At 47.6% G+C, this 19626-nt stretch overlaps 1 protein-coding gene across 2 annotated transcripts; it reads right to left on the bottom strand.

The window, feature by feature from the left end:
• Positions 1-637: 637 nt before the first annotated feature.
• On the bottom strand, positions 638-19520 carry ZNF786 (zinc finger protein 786). 2 transcript variants are annotated; one of them, XR_004432769.1, is made up of 5 exons: positions 19330-19520; positions 11606-11732; positions 5309-5461; positions 1089-3462; positions 638-779 (listed from the first exon to the last, which is right to left on the bottom strand). XR_004432769.1 is itself a non-coding variant. In XM_033192451.1 (4 exons), the coding sequence occupies exons 1-4, from the start codon at positions 19507-19509 to the stop codon at positions 1430-1432; spliced, it is 2493 nt and encodes an 830-aa protein (XP_033048342.1). In that variant the 5' UTR covers positions 19510-19520; the 3' UTR covers positions 1034-1429. The 2 variants fall into 2 exon arrangements, 1 of the variants encoding a protein (XP_033048342.1); XM_033192451.1 differs by lacking the exon at positions 638-779 and having other exon boundaries at positions 1034-3462.
• Positions 19521-19626: the final 106 nt, after the last annotated feature.

Below are 19626 nucleotides of genomic sequence, written 5' to 3'. Positions count from 1 at the left end.
TTTTATAACAATTACTTTTCAAAATGTCAGAACATAGGCCGGGCGCGGTGGCTCAAGCCTGTAATCCCAGCACTTTGGGAGGCCGAGACGGGCGGATCACGAGGTCAGGAGATCGAGACCATCCTGGCTAACACGGTGAAACCCCGTCTCCACTAAAAAATACAAAAAACTAGTGGGGCGAGGTGGCGGGAGCCTGTAGTCCCAGCTACTTGGGGGGCTGAGGCAGGAGAATGGCTTAAGCCCGGGAGGTGGAGCTTGCAGTGAGCTGAGATCCGGCCACTGCACTCCAGTCTGGGCGACAGAGTGAGACTCTGTCTCAAAAAAATAAATAAATGAAAAATAAAATAGGCCGGGCGCGGTGGCTCAAGCCTGTAATCCCAGCACTTTGGGAGGCGGAGACGGGCGGATCATGAGGTCAGGAGATCGAGACCATCCTGGCTAACCGGATGAAACCCCGTCTCTACTAAAAAACACAAAAAACTAGCCGGGCGAGATGGCGGGCGCCTGTAGTCCCAGCTACTAGGGAGGCTGAGGCAGGAGAATGGCGTGAACCCAGGAGGCGGAGCTTGCAGTGAGCTGAGATCCAGCCACTGCACTCCAACCTGGGCGACAGAGCCAGACTCCGTCTCAAAAAAAAAAATAAAAATAAAAAGATAAAATAAAATGTCAGAACTTCTTTGTAATTACACATATATTTTTATATAAATGCAAAAAGGTAATCACATTCTATCTGGATTTCTGTGTGCACTTTTTCTTAAAAATTTTTTAACAATCACAACCTTAGGCCGGGTGCGGTGGCTCAAGCCTGTAATCCCAGCACTTTGGGAGGCCGAGACGGTCGGATCACGAGGTCAGCAGATCGAGACCATCCTGGCTAACACGGTGAAACCCCGTCTCTACTAAAAAAATACAAAAAACTACCCGGGCGAGGTGGCGGGGCGCCTGTAGTCCCAGCTACTGGGGAGGCTGAGGCAGGAGAATGGCGTAAACCCGGGAGGCGGAGCTTGAAGTGAGCTGAGATCTGGCCACTGCACTCCAGTCCGGGCGACAGAGCGAGACTCTGTCTCAAAAAAAAAAAAAATCACAACCTCGTAGAAATTGTTTTGTTTGCAGATGCTGTGCTTTTCATAAAATTATGTCCTTGTTTTGTAATGCTGTCTTTTCCAATATAGTCGAGATCACGCCACTGTACTCCAGTCTGGGTGACAGAGCAAGACTCCGTCTTGGAAAAAAAAAAAAGAAATATAATTGGTAATGTTTCCGAAGAGAAAATCCTTTGTGGTTCCTCATATTCCTAACTTGTATGACACTCTTGCTCAAAGAAGGACACCTGCTCCTAAAACCCGTCTACCAGCAGGTCTGGCTACTGTTGCTGTGGATTCCCGGGCAATACCACTCCCGCTCAACGCTTTGGATGTCTCACTCTGCCTCAACTCCAATCGGCCTCTATCATTGCAAACAGTTGGCTGAGCCTTTTCTTAATATCCAGTTCATTTGGAGCAGGACAGGATTTTGTGTGTACTCTGATGTGCTCTGCGAGCTTAGACTTGTAAATGAAGCCCTTCCCACAGTCACCACAGGCAAAGGGCCTCTCGGGCCTGTGGATGCGCTGGTGCCTCAGCATGTGTCCCCTTTCCCGGAAGTTCTTGTCACAGTCAGGGCAGTGGAAAGGCCTCTCCCCTGTGTGCAGGCCCTGATGGCTGAGCAACTGCGCCTTCAGGCGGAAACTCTTGTCACACTTCGGACACTGAAAAGGCTTCTCTCCTGTGTGCGTCCTGACGTGCTCGATGAGTTTCGAGTGTTTCACAAAGCCCTTGCCGCACTCACAGGAGAAAGGCATCTCCCCGCTGTGCAGCAGCTGGTGGGCCTTCATGTCGGCCTTCACGCGATAGCGCTTGTCACACTCCGGACACTGGAAGGGCCTCTCTCCGGTGTGCAGGCGCTGGTGGCTGAGCAGCTGCCCCTTCAGGCGGAAGCTCCTGCTGCACTCTGGGCACTGGAAGGGTCTCTCCCCGCTGTGCACGCGCAAGTGCTCCGTGAGCTTGGACTGTCTGGTGAAGCCCTTGCCACACTCCCCACACGAGAACGGCCTCTCCTTGCTGTGCGTGTGCTGGTGGGCCTTCAGGATGCCCTTCAGGCGGAAGCGCTTGTCGCACTCCAGGCACTGGAAAGGCCTCTCCCCGCTGTGAACCCTCAGGTGCTCACGGAGCTTGCACTGGTGGGTGAAGCCTCTGCCACACTCGCTACAGGAGAACGGCCTCTCCCCGCCGTGCCGGAGCCGGTGGGCTCTCAGCATGCTCTCCAGGCGGAAGCTCAGCCCACACTCTGGGCACTGAAAGGGCTTCTCGTCCGTGTGCAGCCGCTGGTGCCGCAGCAGCTGTCCCCTCTGACGGAAGTTCCTGCCACACTTGGCACACCAGAAAGGCTTCTCTCCGCTGTGGACTCGAATGTGCTCCGTGAGTTTACACTGCTTGGCGAAGCCCTTGCCACACTTCCTGCAGGAGAACGGTCTCTCCCCACCGTGCACGTGCTGGTGGACCTGCAGCAGGCGGCGCAGGCAGAAACGCTTGTTGCAATGGGGACACTGGAAGGGCTTTTCTCCAGTATGCGCCCTGTAGTGGCAGGCGAGGGCGCTCGTAGGGGAGCGCTCCCCACACTCCGAGCAAGAGCAGGGCGCCGGTGCAAGATGCTGCAGAGCCTCCGTGTCCCCCTGCTGGTGGCCGCTCTCCTCTTGGGCCTTCTCTCCCGAGTGCACACTGCTGGAAGCCCCGCGGCTTTCTCTCCAAGAGGCCGGCCCCTCCCGGCTGTGCTGGCACCGGCGAGCCTGCGTGCTGTCCACCGGGAGGGAGCGCATGCCGCACGGGGTGCACTGGGCAGGCTTCTCCCCCTGGTGCAGGAGGCGGTGGCTGGGATGGGCCTGGTCATGTCGGAAGCACATTTCACCGTCAGCGCTCTGGAAGGGAAACCTCGCCGAGTGGGCCGCCAGATGGCTCAGCAGACACAGCTTCCTGCGGAAGCTCTTGGCGCACACGCCACACCAGAAGTGCCTCTGTACCGAAGGGCTGCTCCGCGGCATCTGCGTCTCCGCCCTCTTGTTTAATTTCTCCCAGGCCTTATGTGGTCGGTCCTTGGACTGGCCCTTCTGGTGCATTCCTAAATGGTTGTTCTCCCAACAGCTTTCCCCGGAGACAGGACAAGGGTGCTGGGTGCTCTCCCAGGCAGGGACGTCCCGCAAACCAGGAAGATCCAGATTTCTGGGACTTGGGAGTTCTTTTAGGGTAGATTGACTGGGGCCGCGGGCTAGTGGCGGAGGAGTCCTGGCGTTGTGCCTCTGTGGGCTCCTGAGGGTGATGCCTTGGTCAGACCTCAAGGAAACAAAGGATCCAAAGGAACACTGGCTCTCAAGAGGATCTAATTGGAAATGGCTTTTAGTTTTTCTTGAATTCACAGCCTGCTGGCTTCCTACAATTGAAAACAAAAATTCAGTCGGTATTCCTGTCTGCAGCACTACTAACGATTCTCACAGTCAAGTGACCCATAGAGTGCCTTGTGGCAGCCTGGGAACCCAGCTTCCACTGAGCTACCCAACCATGCAGTGTGGTCTGTCTCATGGCCCCAAGTGAGTTTGTTGAGTCTGCTGAAACTAAACTGAAGAGATGTATCTTTGGATAACATTGAAAAAAGGAAAATATAGGTTGCAAATATAGAGTGTAAGCTCTGGAATCGGACTACCTGGTTTTGAATCCTATCTGTCCACCGTGTACCCTTTGTCAAGCTAATCTCTTTTGGCTCCAGCTCCTTCTGTGAAAACATGGAAACAAAAGTACATAAGATTACTGTGAGAATTAAATGAGCTAATGTGCATGAGGTGCTGAGCATGGTGCCTGGCACAGGGCATGTGCTCTGTAAGTGCTGGCTGCTCTCATGACTTCAGGAACGCCAACGTATCCCATTCTGATGTACAGGCACACCTGGAGCCCCGAGCTGGAGCCCTAATACCACAGTTATATGTGATCTTTGAGCCCATCCTGTCTCTAAGACCGGGCAGCAAGGCTTGGGCTTATTCCTCCGTCCCTGCTCCCATTTCTGCCAATGTTTTAAGAAGGTTTCTTGGAATAATTAATAGATGGTAGAAGTTACATAATTTGTGGGGGGGAACCTTCACTTTCGAAAGAAGCACCTAAAACTAAAACTATTTGACAAGATTTCTTGAAATGATGCTCCTGTTTGACTTTTTCATTCTGTACTTTAAGAATCCAGAAATCTCTGACTCTCTCATCATGAGAAGAGAGAGTGAAATGAAAAAGAAATGAAAGAGAAGAGCTCAGATTGAAGTATTCAAGTAGACAACAGTCTCTAGTTGGGAAGGAAGCCACGTTAGTCATGAAGATCTGGATAACCATGGGCCAGGCATGGTGGCTCATACCTATAATCCCAGCACTTTGGGAGGCTGAGGTGGGAGCACTGCTTGAGGCCAGGACTGCTTGAGGCCAGAAGTTCAAGACTGCAGTGAGCTATGGTCATGCCACTGTGCTCCAGCCTGGGTGACAGAGCAAGATCCTGTGTCTTTAAAAAAAAAAAAAAAAAAAAATCTGGATAACCAGTTTCTGCTGAGTTCTTACTATATAAACTCTCTCTCTCTATATATGTATACTATATATGTATACATATATATGTATACACACGTGTATATACACATATATACATATACATATATATTTTTTTTTGAGACTGAGACGTGCTCTGTCGCCCAGGCTGGAGTGCAGTTGCGTAATCTCAGCTCACTCACTGCAAGCTCTGCCTCCCAGGTTCAAGCAATTCTTCTGCCTCAGCCTCCTGAGTAGCTGGGATAACAGGCACCTGCCACCATGCCCGGCTAATTTTTTTGTATTTTTAGTAGAGAAAGGGTTTCACCATGTGGCCAGGCTGGTCTGGAACTTCTGACCTCAAGTGATCCGCCCGCCTCGGCCACCCAAAGTGCTGGGATTACAGGCCTGAAGCACCACACCTGGCCTAACACTATAGATATGAACCAATTCAATCCTGTAACATGGGTACTTTCATTTTATAGATCAGGCATTAAACTACCAAAAGGTTCAATAATTTGCCCAAGGTCACCAAGAAAAAGCAAGATCCAGACATAGAGACTCCAGAACCCACATTCCTAACCGTTAGGCTTTACTGCCTTTATCTAGAAGATAAGAGTCACCAAACTTCAGCTCGCCCAAACAGGATGACAAGATCAGAGAAGGGAAACAAATCTGAACACGATGTCTTAAGGTCAGGGCCCTGATTTCTTAATACTCACCCCAAAACAGCTGTTCCTGAAAACCTGGGTCAAAATGCAAATCACTAGAGGAGCAAATTATGTTTCCTGATTTCTGTGATTCTCTCCAGTTCCTGAAGGGCTCTCCCCCGTGTTCAATCCAGGATATCAGTTCTGGTTTTGGAAGTCCATCATCTGCACAGAGAAGTCAGACAGGGTAGTTTGGTTTCCTGAATTTAAAGCACACTAAGTTTCTAAATTTCTCAACATTCACTCCTGGGACAAAGTATGAGAACAACATGTCAAAAAAAAAAAAAAAAAATGGTTTACACAAAGATGAAAAAACTGCCTACACATCCTACAAATGCTTCCGTCCGGGCATGTTAGATCAGGTATGTTGTTTTAATTTTGTCATGGTCCCCACACATTTAGCAATGCTGTATTTTGTCCAAAAATAAAATGGACTAATGCTATATGTATTTTTTAATTAATTATTATTATTTTTTTTTTGAGATGGGGTCTCACTCCAGTTGCCAAGGCTGGAGTGCAGTAGTGCAATCATGGCTCACTGTGGCCTCAGCTTCCTGGGCTCAGGTGATTCTTCAGCCTCAGTCTGGGACTACAGGCACGCACCACCAGGCCAAGCTAATTTTTGCATTTTTAGTGGAGACGGGTTTCGCCGTGCTGGTTTCAAATTCCTGTGCTCAAGCAGTCTGCCTGCCTTGGCCTCCCAAAGTGCTGGGATTATAGGCGTGAGCCACTGCGCCCAGCCTTCAATATTCTTTTTTTTTTTTTTTTTTTTGAGATGGAGTCTGGCTCAGTCGCTCAGGCTGGAGTGCAGTGGTGCGATCTCGGCTCACTGCAAGCTCCGCCTCCCAGGTTCACGCCATTCTCCTGCCTCAGCCTCCCGAGTAGCTGGGACTACAAGCGCCCGCCACCACGCCCGACTAATTTTTTGTATTTTTAGTAGAGACGGGGTTTCACCATGTTAGCCAGAATGGTCTGGATCTCCTGACCTCGTGATCCGCCCGCCTCGGCCTCCCAAAGTGCTGGGATTACAGGCATGAGCCACCATGCCCGACCTCAATATTCTTAATAGTGATTTAATAAAAGCCAAATCATAGGGTCCAATTTTAAAGCAAGTTGGTTACGGCAAAAATGTGGTCAAAAGGCGTTTTTAAAATAATGCTTTAAGCTATTATTACCATTATTTTAGATACGGTCTCACTCTGTCTCTCAGGCTGGAGTGCAGGGGCCATGACCACAGCTTACTGCAGCCTCAACCTCCTGGGCTCCAGTGATCTGCCCACCTCAGCCTCCTGAGTAGCTGGGACTACAGGCAAGAGCTACCACACTGGCTATTTTTATTATTATTATTATTGTTAGTTTTTAAAATGCAGTCTCACTATGTTACCCAGGCTAACCTCAAACTCTTGGGCTCAAGTAGCCCTACCTGACCCTGGCGTCTCAAAGTGCTGCAAGTACAGGCATGAGCCACCGCATTTGGCCAGTGGTTTAACTTATTAAAAATATTTCTGGCACATGGAGGAGAAAAATATACAAAAACCTGGATGCCATCTAACTTTGTCAAATCCTAGCATTGCTGACACACTTCAGGTTTTTTGTTTTTTTGTTTCTGATAGGGTCTCGCTGTGTCTCCCAGGCTGAAGTGCAGTGGTGCAGTCACAGCCCACTGCAGCCTCAACCTCCTGGGCTCAAGCAATCCTCCCACCTCAGCCTCCTGATAGCTGGGACTACAGGCAAGAACCACCGTACTCAGCTAATTTTTAAATTTTTTGTAGAGACAGGGTCTCCCTAGGTTGTCCAGGCTGGTCTCAAACTCCTAAGCCCAAGATACCCTCCTACCTCGGCCTCCCAAAGTGCTGGGATTGTAGGGATGAGCCACCATGCCCAGTTTACTTCAGGTTTTTTTTTTTTTTTTTTTTTTTTTTTTTTTTTTTTTTTTTTGAGGCGGAGTCTCGCTCTGTCGCCCGGACTGGAGTGCAGTGGCCGGATCTCAGCTCACTGCAAGCTCCGCCTCCCGGGTTTACGCCATTCTCCTGCCTCAGCCTCCCGAGTAGCTGGGACTACAGGCGCCCGCCACCTCGCCCGGCTAGTTTTTGTATTTTTAGTAGAGACGGGGTTTCACTGTGTTAGCCAGGATGGTCTCGATCTCCTGACCTCGTGATCCGCCCGTCTCGGCCTCCCAAAGTGCTGGGATTACAGGCTTGAGCCACCGCGCCCGGCCTTACTTCAGGTTTTTTAAAGATATGAGACATTATACAGTTTAAGCCCCCGTATATCCCTCTCCAGAGGTAAGCACTACTCTGCATCTGAATCTGGTGTATATTATTCCTATGCATATTCTTATTTTAAAATATATATGTATAAATAAAATATTGCTGGGTTTTTGTTTTGTTGTGTTTTTTTGACAAAGTTTCACTCTTGTTGCCCAACCTGGAGTGCAATGGCACGATCTCGGCTCACCGCAATCTCTGCCTCCTGGGTTCAAGCGATTCTCCTGCCTGTCTCCTGAGTAGCTGGGATTACAGGCATGCGCCACCATGCCTGGCTCAGTTTTGTATTTTTAGTAGAGACGGGGTTTCTCCATGTTGGTCAGGCTGGTCTCGAACTCCTGACCTCAGGTGATCCAGCTGCCTCAGCCTCCCAAAGTGCTGGGATTACAGGCATAAGCCACCACGCCCAGCCTATATTGCTGGTTTTAAACTTTACATAGACCAGGCCGGACGTGGTGGCTCATGCCTGTAATCCTGGCACTTTGGGAGGCCGAGGCAGGAGGATGATGAGGTCAGGAGTTCGAGACCAGCCTGGCCAATATGGTGAAACCTCGTCTAATACAAAAGTTAGCCCGGCGTGTTGGTGCGTGCCTGTAGTCCTAGCTACTTGGGAGGCTGAGGCAGGAGACTCCCTGAACCTGGGAGGTGGAGGTTGCGGTGAGCCGAGATTGCGCCATTGCACTCCAGCCTGGGCAACAAGCGAGACTCCATCTTGGAAAAAAAAGAAAACAAAACTTTACATAGAGCACACCACATCGTACTGCAACTTGCTCTTCTCTCCTCAAATTATACTTTTAAAATGTCTCCATTTTGGAACACTTGGCTTCATTTGTTTGATAGTCTTTGATTATATGAATATATCACAGTCTGTCTTTTTCTTCTGCTCCCTGGCATGCCTCTATGAATACACACATAAGCACTGACAGTTCTTGAAGTGAATGGCTGTATCATAGGATAAGTACGTCTTCAACTTTACTGTATGTTACCAAATTGCTCTCCAAAGTGGCTGTGCTGATTGACAATCTCAAGAGTAGGAATGTTCACTTTGCTTCACATCTTGACAACACACGATGCTATCAGATGTTTTACTATCTCTGACATAGTACCACATAATAAGTCTTGCTATCTGATTAAGACAATCAGTCACCTTCCATCTTTTTCCATAAGACTGTCTTCATTATTCTTGTCTTGGTTATCCCATGTTCTTTAGGATCAGCTTATCAAATTCCACAGAAAGCACTACTGGGATTCTGACTGGACTTGCTTTGAATCTACAGATTGATTTGGGGAGAGAATTGACAGAAGGCAGAAAGATCCATGTGACTGACTATTAGATTAAGAAGATGGGTGTTCTCCTAGCCGGCCACAGTGGCTCACGACTGTAATCCCAGAACTTGGGGAGGCCAAGGCAGGTGGATCACTTGACCTCAGGAATTCAAGACCAGCCTGGGCAACATGATGATGATGATGATGGATAATCACAAGGATATGATGAAAGCATGAGAAACAGTCGTGCCCCAACAATGAAACAAAATAAAATGTAGCATAATTTTGTCTTTTTTTTTTTTTTTTTTGAGATGGAATCTCACTGTTGCCCAGGTTGGAGTGCAGTGGCGCGATCTCGGCTCACCATAGCCTCTGCCTCCTGGGTTCAAGCAATTCTCCTCCCTCAGCCTCCCAAGTAGCTGGGATTACAGGCATGCACAACCATGCCCAGCTATTTTTTGTATTTTTTTTTTTTTTTTTGAGACGGAGTCTCGCTCAGTCGCCCAGGCTGGAGTGCAGTGGCGCTATCGCGGCTCACTGTAAGCTCCGCCTCCCAGGTTCACGCCATTCTCCTGCCTCAGCCTCCCAAGTAGCTGGGACTACAGGCGCCTGCCGCCATGCCTGGCTAATTTTTTTTTTTTTTTTTTTTTTTTTTTGAGACGGACTCTCGCTCTGTCGCCCACGCTGGAGTGCAGTGGCCGGATCTCAGTGAGCTGCAAGCTCCGCCTCCCAGGTTTATGCCATTCTCCTGCCTCAGCCTCCCGAGTAGCTGGGACTACAGGCGCCCGCCACCACGCCCGGCTAGTTTTTTGTATTTTTTTAGTAGAGACAGGGTTTCACCGTGTTAGCCAGGATGGTCTGGATCTCCTGACCTCGTGATCCGCCCATCTCAGCCTCCCAAAGTGCTGGGATTACAGGCCTGGCTAATTATTTGCATTTTTAGTAGAGACAGGGTTTCACCATGTTAGCCAGGCTGGTGTCAAACTCCTGACCTCAAGTGATCCACCCACCTCAGTCTTCCAAAGTGCTGGGATTACAGGCGTGAGCCACCACACCCTGCCAAAATGTAGCATAATTTTGAACAACTGATAAGAATGAAAAAAAGAGAATCCATTTGATCTTGATGCTTGGAACATTCTTATTAGGCTGGCACAGGGTTAATGGCATAGAATTACATATTTGTCACCATAGATTCATTTCCTGTAACTGATTCTTCAGTAACAATGAAAATAATGTAATGTTTTCAGTTATATGTTTTAGAAACAATCCATACATACAGCCTGCAAAAGTCAACTATGGTAACAGAATAGAATATAAATACTAGAAGCTTCGCAGTATAAAGGAAGTGGTATGGCTGTCATCAACTGGCAGAAGAGATGAAGGGAAGTACTAGAGAACTAATTATCTTATCTTTATATAATGAAGGAGTCAAAAGATGAAACTGATGGAATACAATCTAGAATCTTAAACATATTGTTTTAAATTATAAAGCTGACCAACAGAGGCTCAAAAACTGGGGAGAAGATAGAAGAGGGATTGTATAAGTGAACTAACATCTAATTTTTCATAGTAATTAATTAATGCTGTCTAAATTCGATAAATCGAGAGTGTTACTGTATGCATAGATTGGAGGAAGCCACTTTAAAAACTGAAACAAAAATGATTAAAAGTGGTTGCCTTCACGTGGTTAACTGAATGTGGAGATAAGAATGAAACAGGGACCAGGTGTGGTGGTGTTTTTTTTGGGGGGGGGATGGCGTCTCACTCTTTGCCAGGCTGGAGTGCAGTGGCACAATCTTGGCTCACTGCAACCCCGCCTCCCAGGTTCAAGTGATTCTCCTGCCTCAGCCTCCTGAGTAGCTGGGACTACAGGCACCCACCACCACGCCCAGCTAATTTTTATATTTCTGGTAGAGATGGGGTTTCACTGTGTTGGCCAGGATGGTCTTGATCTCTTGACCTCATGATCCACCCCCTTGGTCCCAAAGTCCTGGGATTACAGGCGTGAGCCACCGCATCCAGCAGAGACAGCAACTCTTAAAACACTTCGGGCCCGGCGCTGTGGTTCACCCCTGTAATCCCAGCACTTTGGCAAGCCAAGGTGGGCAGATCGCGAGGTCAGGAGATTGAGACCATCCTGGCCAATATGGTGAAACCCCCCTCTCTACTAAAAATACAAAGATTAGCCAGGTGTGGCAGCATGCACCTGTAGTCCCAGTTACTCAGGAGGCTGAGGCAGGAAAATTGCTTGAACCCAGAAGGCAGAGGTTGCAGTCAGCCAAGATTGCATCATTGCACTCCAGCCTGGGTGACAGAGTGAGACTACATCTCAAAAAAACAAACACTTTATTGTACACCCTTCAAAAATAGCTTTTCTGAAGTATTTAGACCCCACTGTAAAAGTTGTGAGGTTAAAGACATACAGAACACTTAGGTTAAAGACATACAGAACACTTCATAAATGTGCGCTAGGTGTGCTCCTATGTGGACAATCATGGCATCCTGACAGTAAGTCATGACTAAAGGCCCCTAATAAATAATATTTAGTCACCTGGACCACCTTACATTGCTCAAATATTCTCATGCAACAATGTCTACCCTTGAGTAAAGATTAACAATGTTGACCAAAGTATTAACAATAGATGGCAGGGTAAAAATACCTTTCTGAGTTCATTTCTGAGAAATCTTGCTACCTGAGAAACAGGAGCATCAAGTGACTGTGACCCCTTACACGATCCAGTTCCATGACCTACCCACAAAGGTGAACAGGTCTTACCTAGAGAGACGAGAGTCTCATAATTGCTTCTCATCACATGCTTGTAAAGCTCCTTCTGCCATGCCTCTAGATCCTGCCATTCTTGCTCCGAGAAATAAATGGCAACATCCTCAAAAGTCAGAGGTAGCTGAAATTGTAGACATAAGACACATGCATTCATGATTGCTTCAAAATAACTCCAGCTCCTTCTCCTTGTTAATTTAAAAGACTTCTGCAGTGGACACATGTTTCTGGTTGTTCAGCAACTTCTTCCTGGAGAACTACTCCTTCCCATACTCCAATTACATCATTCTGCTGTTAACCACTACATCCCCTGCTCCACATTTCATTACGCTTGTTCAAAGTATATATACATATGTAGAGTATGGAATTATTATTATTATTATTATTTTTTGATACGGAGTCTTGCTCTGCCGCCCAGGCTGGAGTGCAGTGGCCGGATCTCAGCTCACTGCAAGCTCCACCTACCGGGTTTACGCCATTCTCCTGCCTCAGCCTCCCGAGTAGCTGGGACTACAGGCGCCTGCCTCGTTGCCCGGCTAGTTTTTTGTATTTTTTAGTAGAGACGGGGTTTCACCGTATTAGCCAGGATGGTCTCGATCTCCTGACCTCGTGATCCGCCCGTCTCAGCCTCCCAAAGTGCTGGGATTACAGGCTTGAGCCACCGCGCCCGGCCGGAATTATTTTCTTTACAAAATGGGAACAAATCACTTTGTAACTTCATTCACTTAATATGTCACAGAGCTCTTTCCAGGTCAATAATATATATTGAGGCAAACTTATTTTTTTGGTAAAGTCGCACTTATATTCCATGAGTAGATATACCCCACTGATGGGACATATATTGTTTCCATTACCATTATAAATTACAGTATTCAGCTGGGCGCGGTGGGTCATGCCTGTAATCCCAGCACTTTGGGAGGCCGAGGCAGGCAGATCACGAGGTCAGGAGTTCGAGATCAGCCTGACCAACATGGTGAAACCCCGTCTCTACTAAGAATACAAAAATTAGCCAGGTGTGGTGGCATGCGCCTGTAATCCCACCTACTTGGGAGGCTGAGGCAGAACTGCTTGAACCTGGGAGGCAGAGGTTGCAGTGAGCAGAGATCGCACCACTGTACTCCAGTCTGGGTGACAGAGCGAGACTCAGTCTCAAAAAAGAAAAAAAATTACAGTGTTCTTATATGCTTCCTATGTATTAGTGCTTTTACTTCTGCAGGATAAAATCTAAAAAGGAGAACTATTAAATCTAAGAGAATACACATCTTCAGTTTTAATAGATAACATCAGATTGCCTTGCAAAAAGAATCCAGCACATTTACCCTTGCTATTAACATGAGACTTCTTGTTTCTCTACACCTTTGCTGGCACAAGATGTTCTCAAATCTTATTTTTTGCCAATGTGGGGTGGCAAATTGTATTTCAGTATTTTAATTTACATTAATTTGTAAGGCTGGAAGTCCTAGCCAGAGCAGTCAGGCAAGAGAAAGAAATGAAGGGCATCCAAATTGGAAAACTATCTCTGTTTGCCAATGATATGATCCTCTACCTAGAAAACCCTAGACTCCTCCAAAAGACTCCTAGATTTGACAAATGAATTCAGCAAAGTCTCAGGTAACAAAATTAATGTATATAAATCAGTAGCACTGCTATACACCAACAGCGACCAAGCTGAGAAATCAAGAACTCAGTACCTTTTACAATGGCTGAAAAAAACAATAAAATGCCTAGGCATACACTTGATATGGTTTGACTGTGTCCCCACCCAAATCTCCTGTTGAATTGCAATCCCCAGGGTTGGAGGAGGGGCCTGGTGGGAGGTGACCTTATCCTGGGGGCGGACTTCCCTTGCTGTTCTCATGATAGTGAGTTTTCACCAGATCTGATCGTTTAAAAGTGTGTAGCACTTCCCCCTTCGCTGCCTCTCCTGCTCCAGCCATGAGAAGACCGTATGATTGTAAGTCTTCTGAGGCCTCCCCAGAAGCAGAAGACTAAGAGTTACCAGCAAGTGGTTTTGAATTTTATTGCTTTTCTAAAAACTGCATTAGAAAAAATGCAATGTATGCAAATGTTTAGTATTGTTTAATATTTGTGTTTATTATGGTTGATGGGATAAATGGATACTTCCTGAGGCTCACAACTAGAAGTACGTAAATTATACATTTGTTAGTTTAAAACACTCTAATTACATAAGCATACATTTCACCTTTTATTGAACTACCATTGTTATTGCCATATATCCTTATTTTCTATGGGTATTAAAGTTTATCTTGTTTCAACTTTATTATTTTTTTTTATTTTTTGAGACGGCATCTCTCTCTGTTGCCAGGCTGGAGTGCAGTGGCGTGATCTTAGCTCACTGCATCCTCCACTTCCCAGATTCAAGCAATTCTCCTGCCTCAGCTTCCTGAGTAGCTGGGACTACATGTGTGCACCACCACACCTGGCTAATTTTTTTGCATTTTTAGTAGAGACGGGGTTTCACCATGTTGGTCAGGCTGGTCTCCAACTCCTGACCTCAAGTAATCCACCAACCCTGGCCTCCCAAAGTGCTGGGATTACAGGCATGAGCCACTGTGCTCAGCCTATTCATCTTTTATTTTTATTTATTTTAAGACGGACTCTGTGTTGCCTAGGCTGGAGTGCAGTGGTACGATCTCGGCTCACTGCAACCTCCACCACCCTGGTTCAAGCGATTCCCCTGCCTCAGCCTCCTGAGTAGCTGCGATTACAGGCACATGCCACCACACCAGGCTAATTTTTTTGTATTTTTAGTAGAGACGGGGTTTCACCATGTTGGCCAGGCTGGTCTCAAACTCCTACCTCAGGCAATCTGCCCACCTCGGCCTCCCAAAGCGCTGGGATTACAGGCGTCAGCCACCACGCCCAGCCAGTCTAATCATTTTTTTTTTTTTTGAGACAGAGTTTTGCTGTTTTGCCCAGGCTGGAGTGAAGTGGCACGATCTCAGCTCACTGCAACCTCTGCTCCCTGGGGTTCACGCGGCTCTCCTGCCTCAGCCTCCTGAGTAGCTGGGATTATAGGCGCCAGTCACCAAGCCCAGCTAATTTTTTTATCTTTAGTAGAGATGAGGTTTCGCCACATTAGCCAGGCTGGTCTCGAAATTCTGACCTCAGGTGATCCACCCACCTTGGCCTCCCAGTGCTAGGATTTACAGGCATGATCCACTGCGCCTGACCAAAGTTTTTTTTTTTTTTTTAATTTTAGTTTCAGGCCTACATGTGCAGGTTTGCTATATAGGTAAATTGCGTGTTGTGGGGGTTTGCTGTGCAGACTGTTTCATCACTCCGGTAATAAGCATAATACCCGTAAGTAATTTTTCAGCCCTCATTCTCCTCCCACCCTCCACCTTCAAGTAGGCCCCAGTGTCTGTTATTCCCTGCTTTGTATCCATATGTACTCAGTGTTCAGCTCACCCTTATAAGTGAGAACGGCACTTTGTTTTCTACTCCTGTGTTACCTCACTTAAGATAATGGCCTCCAGCTCCATCCATCTTTCTGCAAAAGATATGATTTTCTCTTATGGCTGCATAGTATTCCATGGTGCATATGTACATTTTCTTTATCCAGTCTGCCACTGATGGGCATTTAGGTTGATCCCACATCTTTGCTATTGTGAATAGTGCTGCAACGAACATATGCAAACGTGTCTTTATGCAGAACAATTTATATTCCTTTGGGTATATATTCAATAATGGGATTGCAGGATTGCAGGGTCAAATGGTAATTTTGGCTGGGCACGGTGGCTCACGCCTGTAATACCAGCACTTTGGGAAGCCGTGGCGGGCAGATCACCTGAAGTCAGGAGTTCGAGACCAGCCTGGCCAACATGGAGAAACCCTGTCTCTACTAAAGTAAAAAAAATTAGCTGGGTGTGGTGGCACGTGCTTGTAATCCCAGCTACTCAGGAGGCTAAAGCAGGAGAATCGCTTGAACCCGGGAGGCAGAGGTTGCAGTGAGCCGAGATGGTGCCAGCCTGGGCAACAGAGCAAAAGTCCATCTCAAAAAAAAAACAAAAAAAGGTAATTCTGCTTTCAGTTCTTTGAGAGATCACCAAACTGCTTTCCACAATGGCTGAACTAATTTACATTCCCATCAGCAGTGTATAAGTGTTCTCTTTTCTCTGTAACTTTGTTATTTTTTTTACTTTTTAATAGCTACTCTGATACAGTTTTTTTTTTTTTTTTTTTGGTTTTTTGTTTGTTTTTTGAGATGGAGTCTTGCTCTGTTGCCCAGGCTGGAGTGCAGTGGCACGATCTCGGCTCACTGCAACCTCCGCCTCCCAGGTTCACGCCATTCTCCTGTCTCAGCCTCCCAAGTAGCTGGGACTACAGGCATGCACTAACACGCCCGGCTAATTTTTTGTATTTTTAGTAGAGACAGGGTTTCACTGTGTTAGCCAGGATGGTCTCGATCTCCTGACCTCGTGATCCACCCGCCTCGGCCTCCCAAAGTGCTGGGATTACAGGTATGAGCCAACGCACCTGGCCCTGATATGGTTTTGATTTGCATTTCTCAAATGATTAGTGATGCTGAGCATTTTTTCATAAGCTTGTTGGCCATGTGTATTTCTTCTTTTGAGAAGTGTCTGTTCATGTCCTTTGCCCATTTTTAATGCAGTTTTTTTTGCTTGTAAATTTAAGTTCCCCATAGATTCTGGATATTAGACCTTTGTCAGTTGCATAGTTTGCAAATATCCCATTCTGTAGAGCATCTGTTTACTCTGCTGATAGCTTCTTTTGCTGTGTAGAAGCTCTTTAGTTTAATTAGGTCCCATTTGTCAATTTTTGTTTTTGTTGCAGTTGCTTTTGGAGTCTCCATCACAAAATCTTTGCCAGGGCCTATGTCCAGATTGCTATTTCCTAGGTTTTCTTCCAGGGTTTTTATAGTTTTAGGTTTTACAATTAAGTCTTTAATCCACGTTGAGTTGAGTGTGAGTGTAAGGAAGGGGTACAGTGTCAGTCTTTTGCATATGGCTAGCCAGTTATCCCAGCACCATTTGAAGATGAGATGATCATAGGTGTGCGATGATCGTAGGTGTGTGGCATTATTTCTGGGCTCTCTATTCTGTTCCATTGGTCTCTATGTCTGTTTCTTACCAGTACCATGCTGTTTTGGTTACTGTAGCCTTGTATAGTTTGAAGTCAGGTAGTGTGGTGATGTCTCCAGCTTTGTTCATTTTGCCTAGGACTCCCTTGGCTGTTTGGGCTCTTTTTTAGTTACATATGAATTTTAAAATAGTTTTTTCAGCCAGGCACTGGCTCATACCTGTAATCCCAATAATTTGGGAGGCCAAGGTGAATGAATTGCTTAAGCCCAGGAGTTTGAGAACAGTCTGGGCCACATAGCTAAACCCCGTCTCTACCAAAACAATAACAAAATCCACAAAAACTAGCAAGGCATGGCACATGCCTGTAGTCCTAGCTACCTGAGAGGCTGAGGTGGGAGAACTGCTTGAGTCCGGGGTTTCTATATTGGCCAGGCTCGTCTCGAACTCCTGACCTCATGATTTGCCCGTCTTGGCCTCCCGAAGCGTTGGGATTACAGGCGTGAGCCACCACTCCCAGCAACATAGTTTTTTTCTAATTGTCATTAGTAGTTTGATAGGAATAGCAATGAATCTAGAAACTGCTTTGGGTAGTATGACCATTTTAACAATATTGATTCTTCCTATCCACGAGCATTAAATGTTTTTCCCTTTGTGTTATTTCTGATCTCTTTGAGTAGTATTTTGTAATTCTTGTTGTAAAGATATTTCACCTCCTTGGTTAGCTGTATTCCTAGGCATTTTTGACTAGATGTGAATGGGACTGTATTCTTGATTTGGCTTTTAGCTTGGATGTTGTTGGTGTAGAGGAATGCTACTGATTTTTGTACACAGATTTTTGTATTCTCAGACTCTACTGAAGTTGTTTATCAGATCAAGGAGCATTTGGGCACGCTATGGGGTTTTCTACATATAGAATCATACAGTCTGCAACCAGGGATAGTTTGACTTCTTCTATTCCTATTTTGGTGACTTTTATTTCTTTCTCTTGCTGGACTGCTCTGGGTAGGACTTCCCATCTTTTTGTTATATTCATTATGAAATTTAGAGTTGAGTTTTAAAAATTCTGGCCGGGCGCGGTGGCTCAAGCCTGTAATCCCAGCACTTTGGGAGGCCGAGACGGGCGGATCACGAGGTTAGGAGATCGAGACCATCCTGGCTAACACGGTGAAACCCCGTCTCTACTAAAAAAAAAACTAGCCGGGCGAGGTGGCGGGCGCCTGTAGTCCCAGCTACTCGGGAGGCTGAGGCAGGAGAATGGCGTAAACCCGGGAGGCGGAGCTTGCAGTGAGCTGAGATCTGGCCACTGCACTCCAGCCGGGGCGACAGAGCGAGACTCCGTCTCAACAAAAAAAAATAAAATAAAATAAAAAAATAAAAAAATAAAAATTCTAATGACTCCTTTAAATTTGTCTTAGTCTGTTTAGTATTGCTGTAAAGGAACACCAAGGTGGGGTATTTTTTTTTTTTGAGACAGAGTCTCACTCTGTTGCCCAGGCTGGAGTGCAGTGGTGCGATCTCGGTTAACTGCAAGCTCCACCTCTCAGATTCACGCCATTCTCCTGCCTCAGCCTCCCGAGTAGCTGGGACTACAGGCGCCCGCCACCTCGCCCGGCTAATTTTTTTGCATTTTTTAGTAGAGACGGGGTTTCACCGTGTTCGCCAGGATGGTCTCGATCTCCTGACCTCGTGATCCGCCCGTCTCGGCCTCCCAAAGTGCTGGGATTACAGGCTTGAGCCACCGCGCCCGGCTGGATACGTATGTATTTTTGGAGACAGAGTTTCGCTCTTGCTGCCCAGGCTGGAGTGCAACTGCACAATCTCGGCTCACTGCAACCTCCGTCTCCCGGGTTCAAACAATTCTCTTGCTTGAGCCTCCCGAGTAGCTGGGGTTACAGGCACCCGCCATCATGCCCCGCTAGTTTTTATTTTTAGTAGAGATGGGCTTTCACCATGTTGGCCAGGCTGGTCTGGAACTCCTGACCTTAGGTGATCCACCCGCCTCGGCCTCCCAAAGTGGTGGGATTAGAGGCGTGAGCCACAGCGCCCGGTCTAATTCATTTAATAATCAGCAAAAATCCTCAACAGAAAAGTTTACAAGATAAAATACCCTCTAAACCTCGATTTTAAGAAACCACTAACAATCTTTTGTATCCTCTTCTACTCCTCCCAACGTATCATCTTACACTCAACACAAACCACGCTAGAATATAAATTCTGACACTGAAGCCCCCGCCAAACACCATTTCAACCATTCGGAAACTTAAATCTTTTGGAACAGTTGTTCTGATTTCTGTGACTATGGTGTAAAACTGGTTGACCTTAACATCCACCTCTGGCCCCAAACCTTTCTATCCTTTCCGCCGTCCGCTCCCCGCCCGCCAGGCATCCTCGCCCAGGCTCCGCCCCGCTCCTAGGTCGGTCTCGGTCCACGACTGGCTTCGTCCCAGGGGTTTGGCTATGGACAAGCCGCAGGAGCGGAGGCCATCGGCTCACCGGAGGGCCCTGAATGCACACCCCCAGCCGAAGCGGCCTGCAGACTCCGTCCAACCCGTGCACCGCAGGCACCCAGGGCGACCCTAGGACGCGGGGTAGCCGGGAACCCAAGGACCCACCACGACCCCGAAACCGGGCGTCCATGCAGGCCAGCCTGCTTACCCGAGGCGGCTCCGCCATGGCCCCTGCGGTTCCGCCCCGCCCTGGCAACGCCGACCGTCTCCGACGGCTCCGCGGGAACCGGCCCTGCAGCGCACGGACTCCCCTCCGCTCCGCCCCAACCCGACTCCCAGGCATAACCTGGGTGGCAGCCAAACGCAGCGCCGGTCGGGCGCAGTGCATGCTGGGATCCGGCGCCCGGCCGCGGCTGACGCTCCGCCCCACAGCGCCCCCTGCGGGCGTGAGAAGCGGCGCCGCCCGAGGGTCGGTCCTCAGAGGAGGGACCCAGGGGCCTGGGCG

The sequence above is a fragment of the Trachypithecus francoisi genome, unplaced genomic scaffold (assembly GCF_009764315.1).
Source record: "Trachypithecus francoisi isolate TF-2019V2 unplaced genomic scaffold, Tfra_2.0 Lachesis_group4, whole genome shotgun sequence".
In the NCBI taxonomy this organism is placed as follows: Eukaryota; Metazoa; Chordata; class Mammalia; order Primates; family Cercopithecidae; genus Trachypithecus; species Trachypithecus francoisi.
This window is presented reverse-complemented; position numbering and strand designations above follow the sequence as displayed.

Bases quoted from the DNA above. Each gene is read 5' to 3' on its own strand.
- ZNF786 (XM_033192451.1), bottom strand. From the start codon at position 19,509: ATGCACTGCGCCCGACCGGCGCTGCGTTTGGCTGCCACCCAGGTTATG. The intron at 11,733-19,329 runs GTAAGCAGGCTG...CTACAATTTCAG, and splicing joins CCATGGCGGAGCCGCCTCGG to CTACCTCTGACTTTTGAGGA. The intron at 5,462-11,605 runs GTAAGACCTGTT...TTCTCTGTGCAG, and splicing joins TGAGACTCTCGTCTCTCTAG to ATGATGGACTTCCAAAACCA.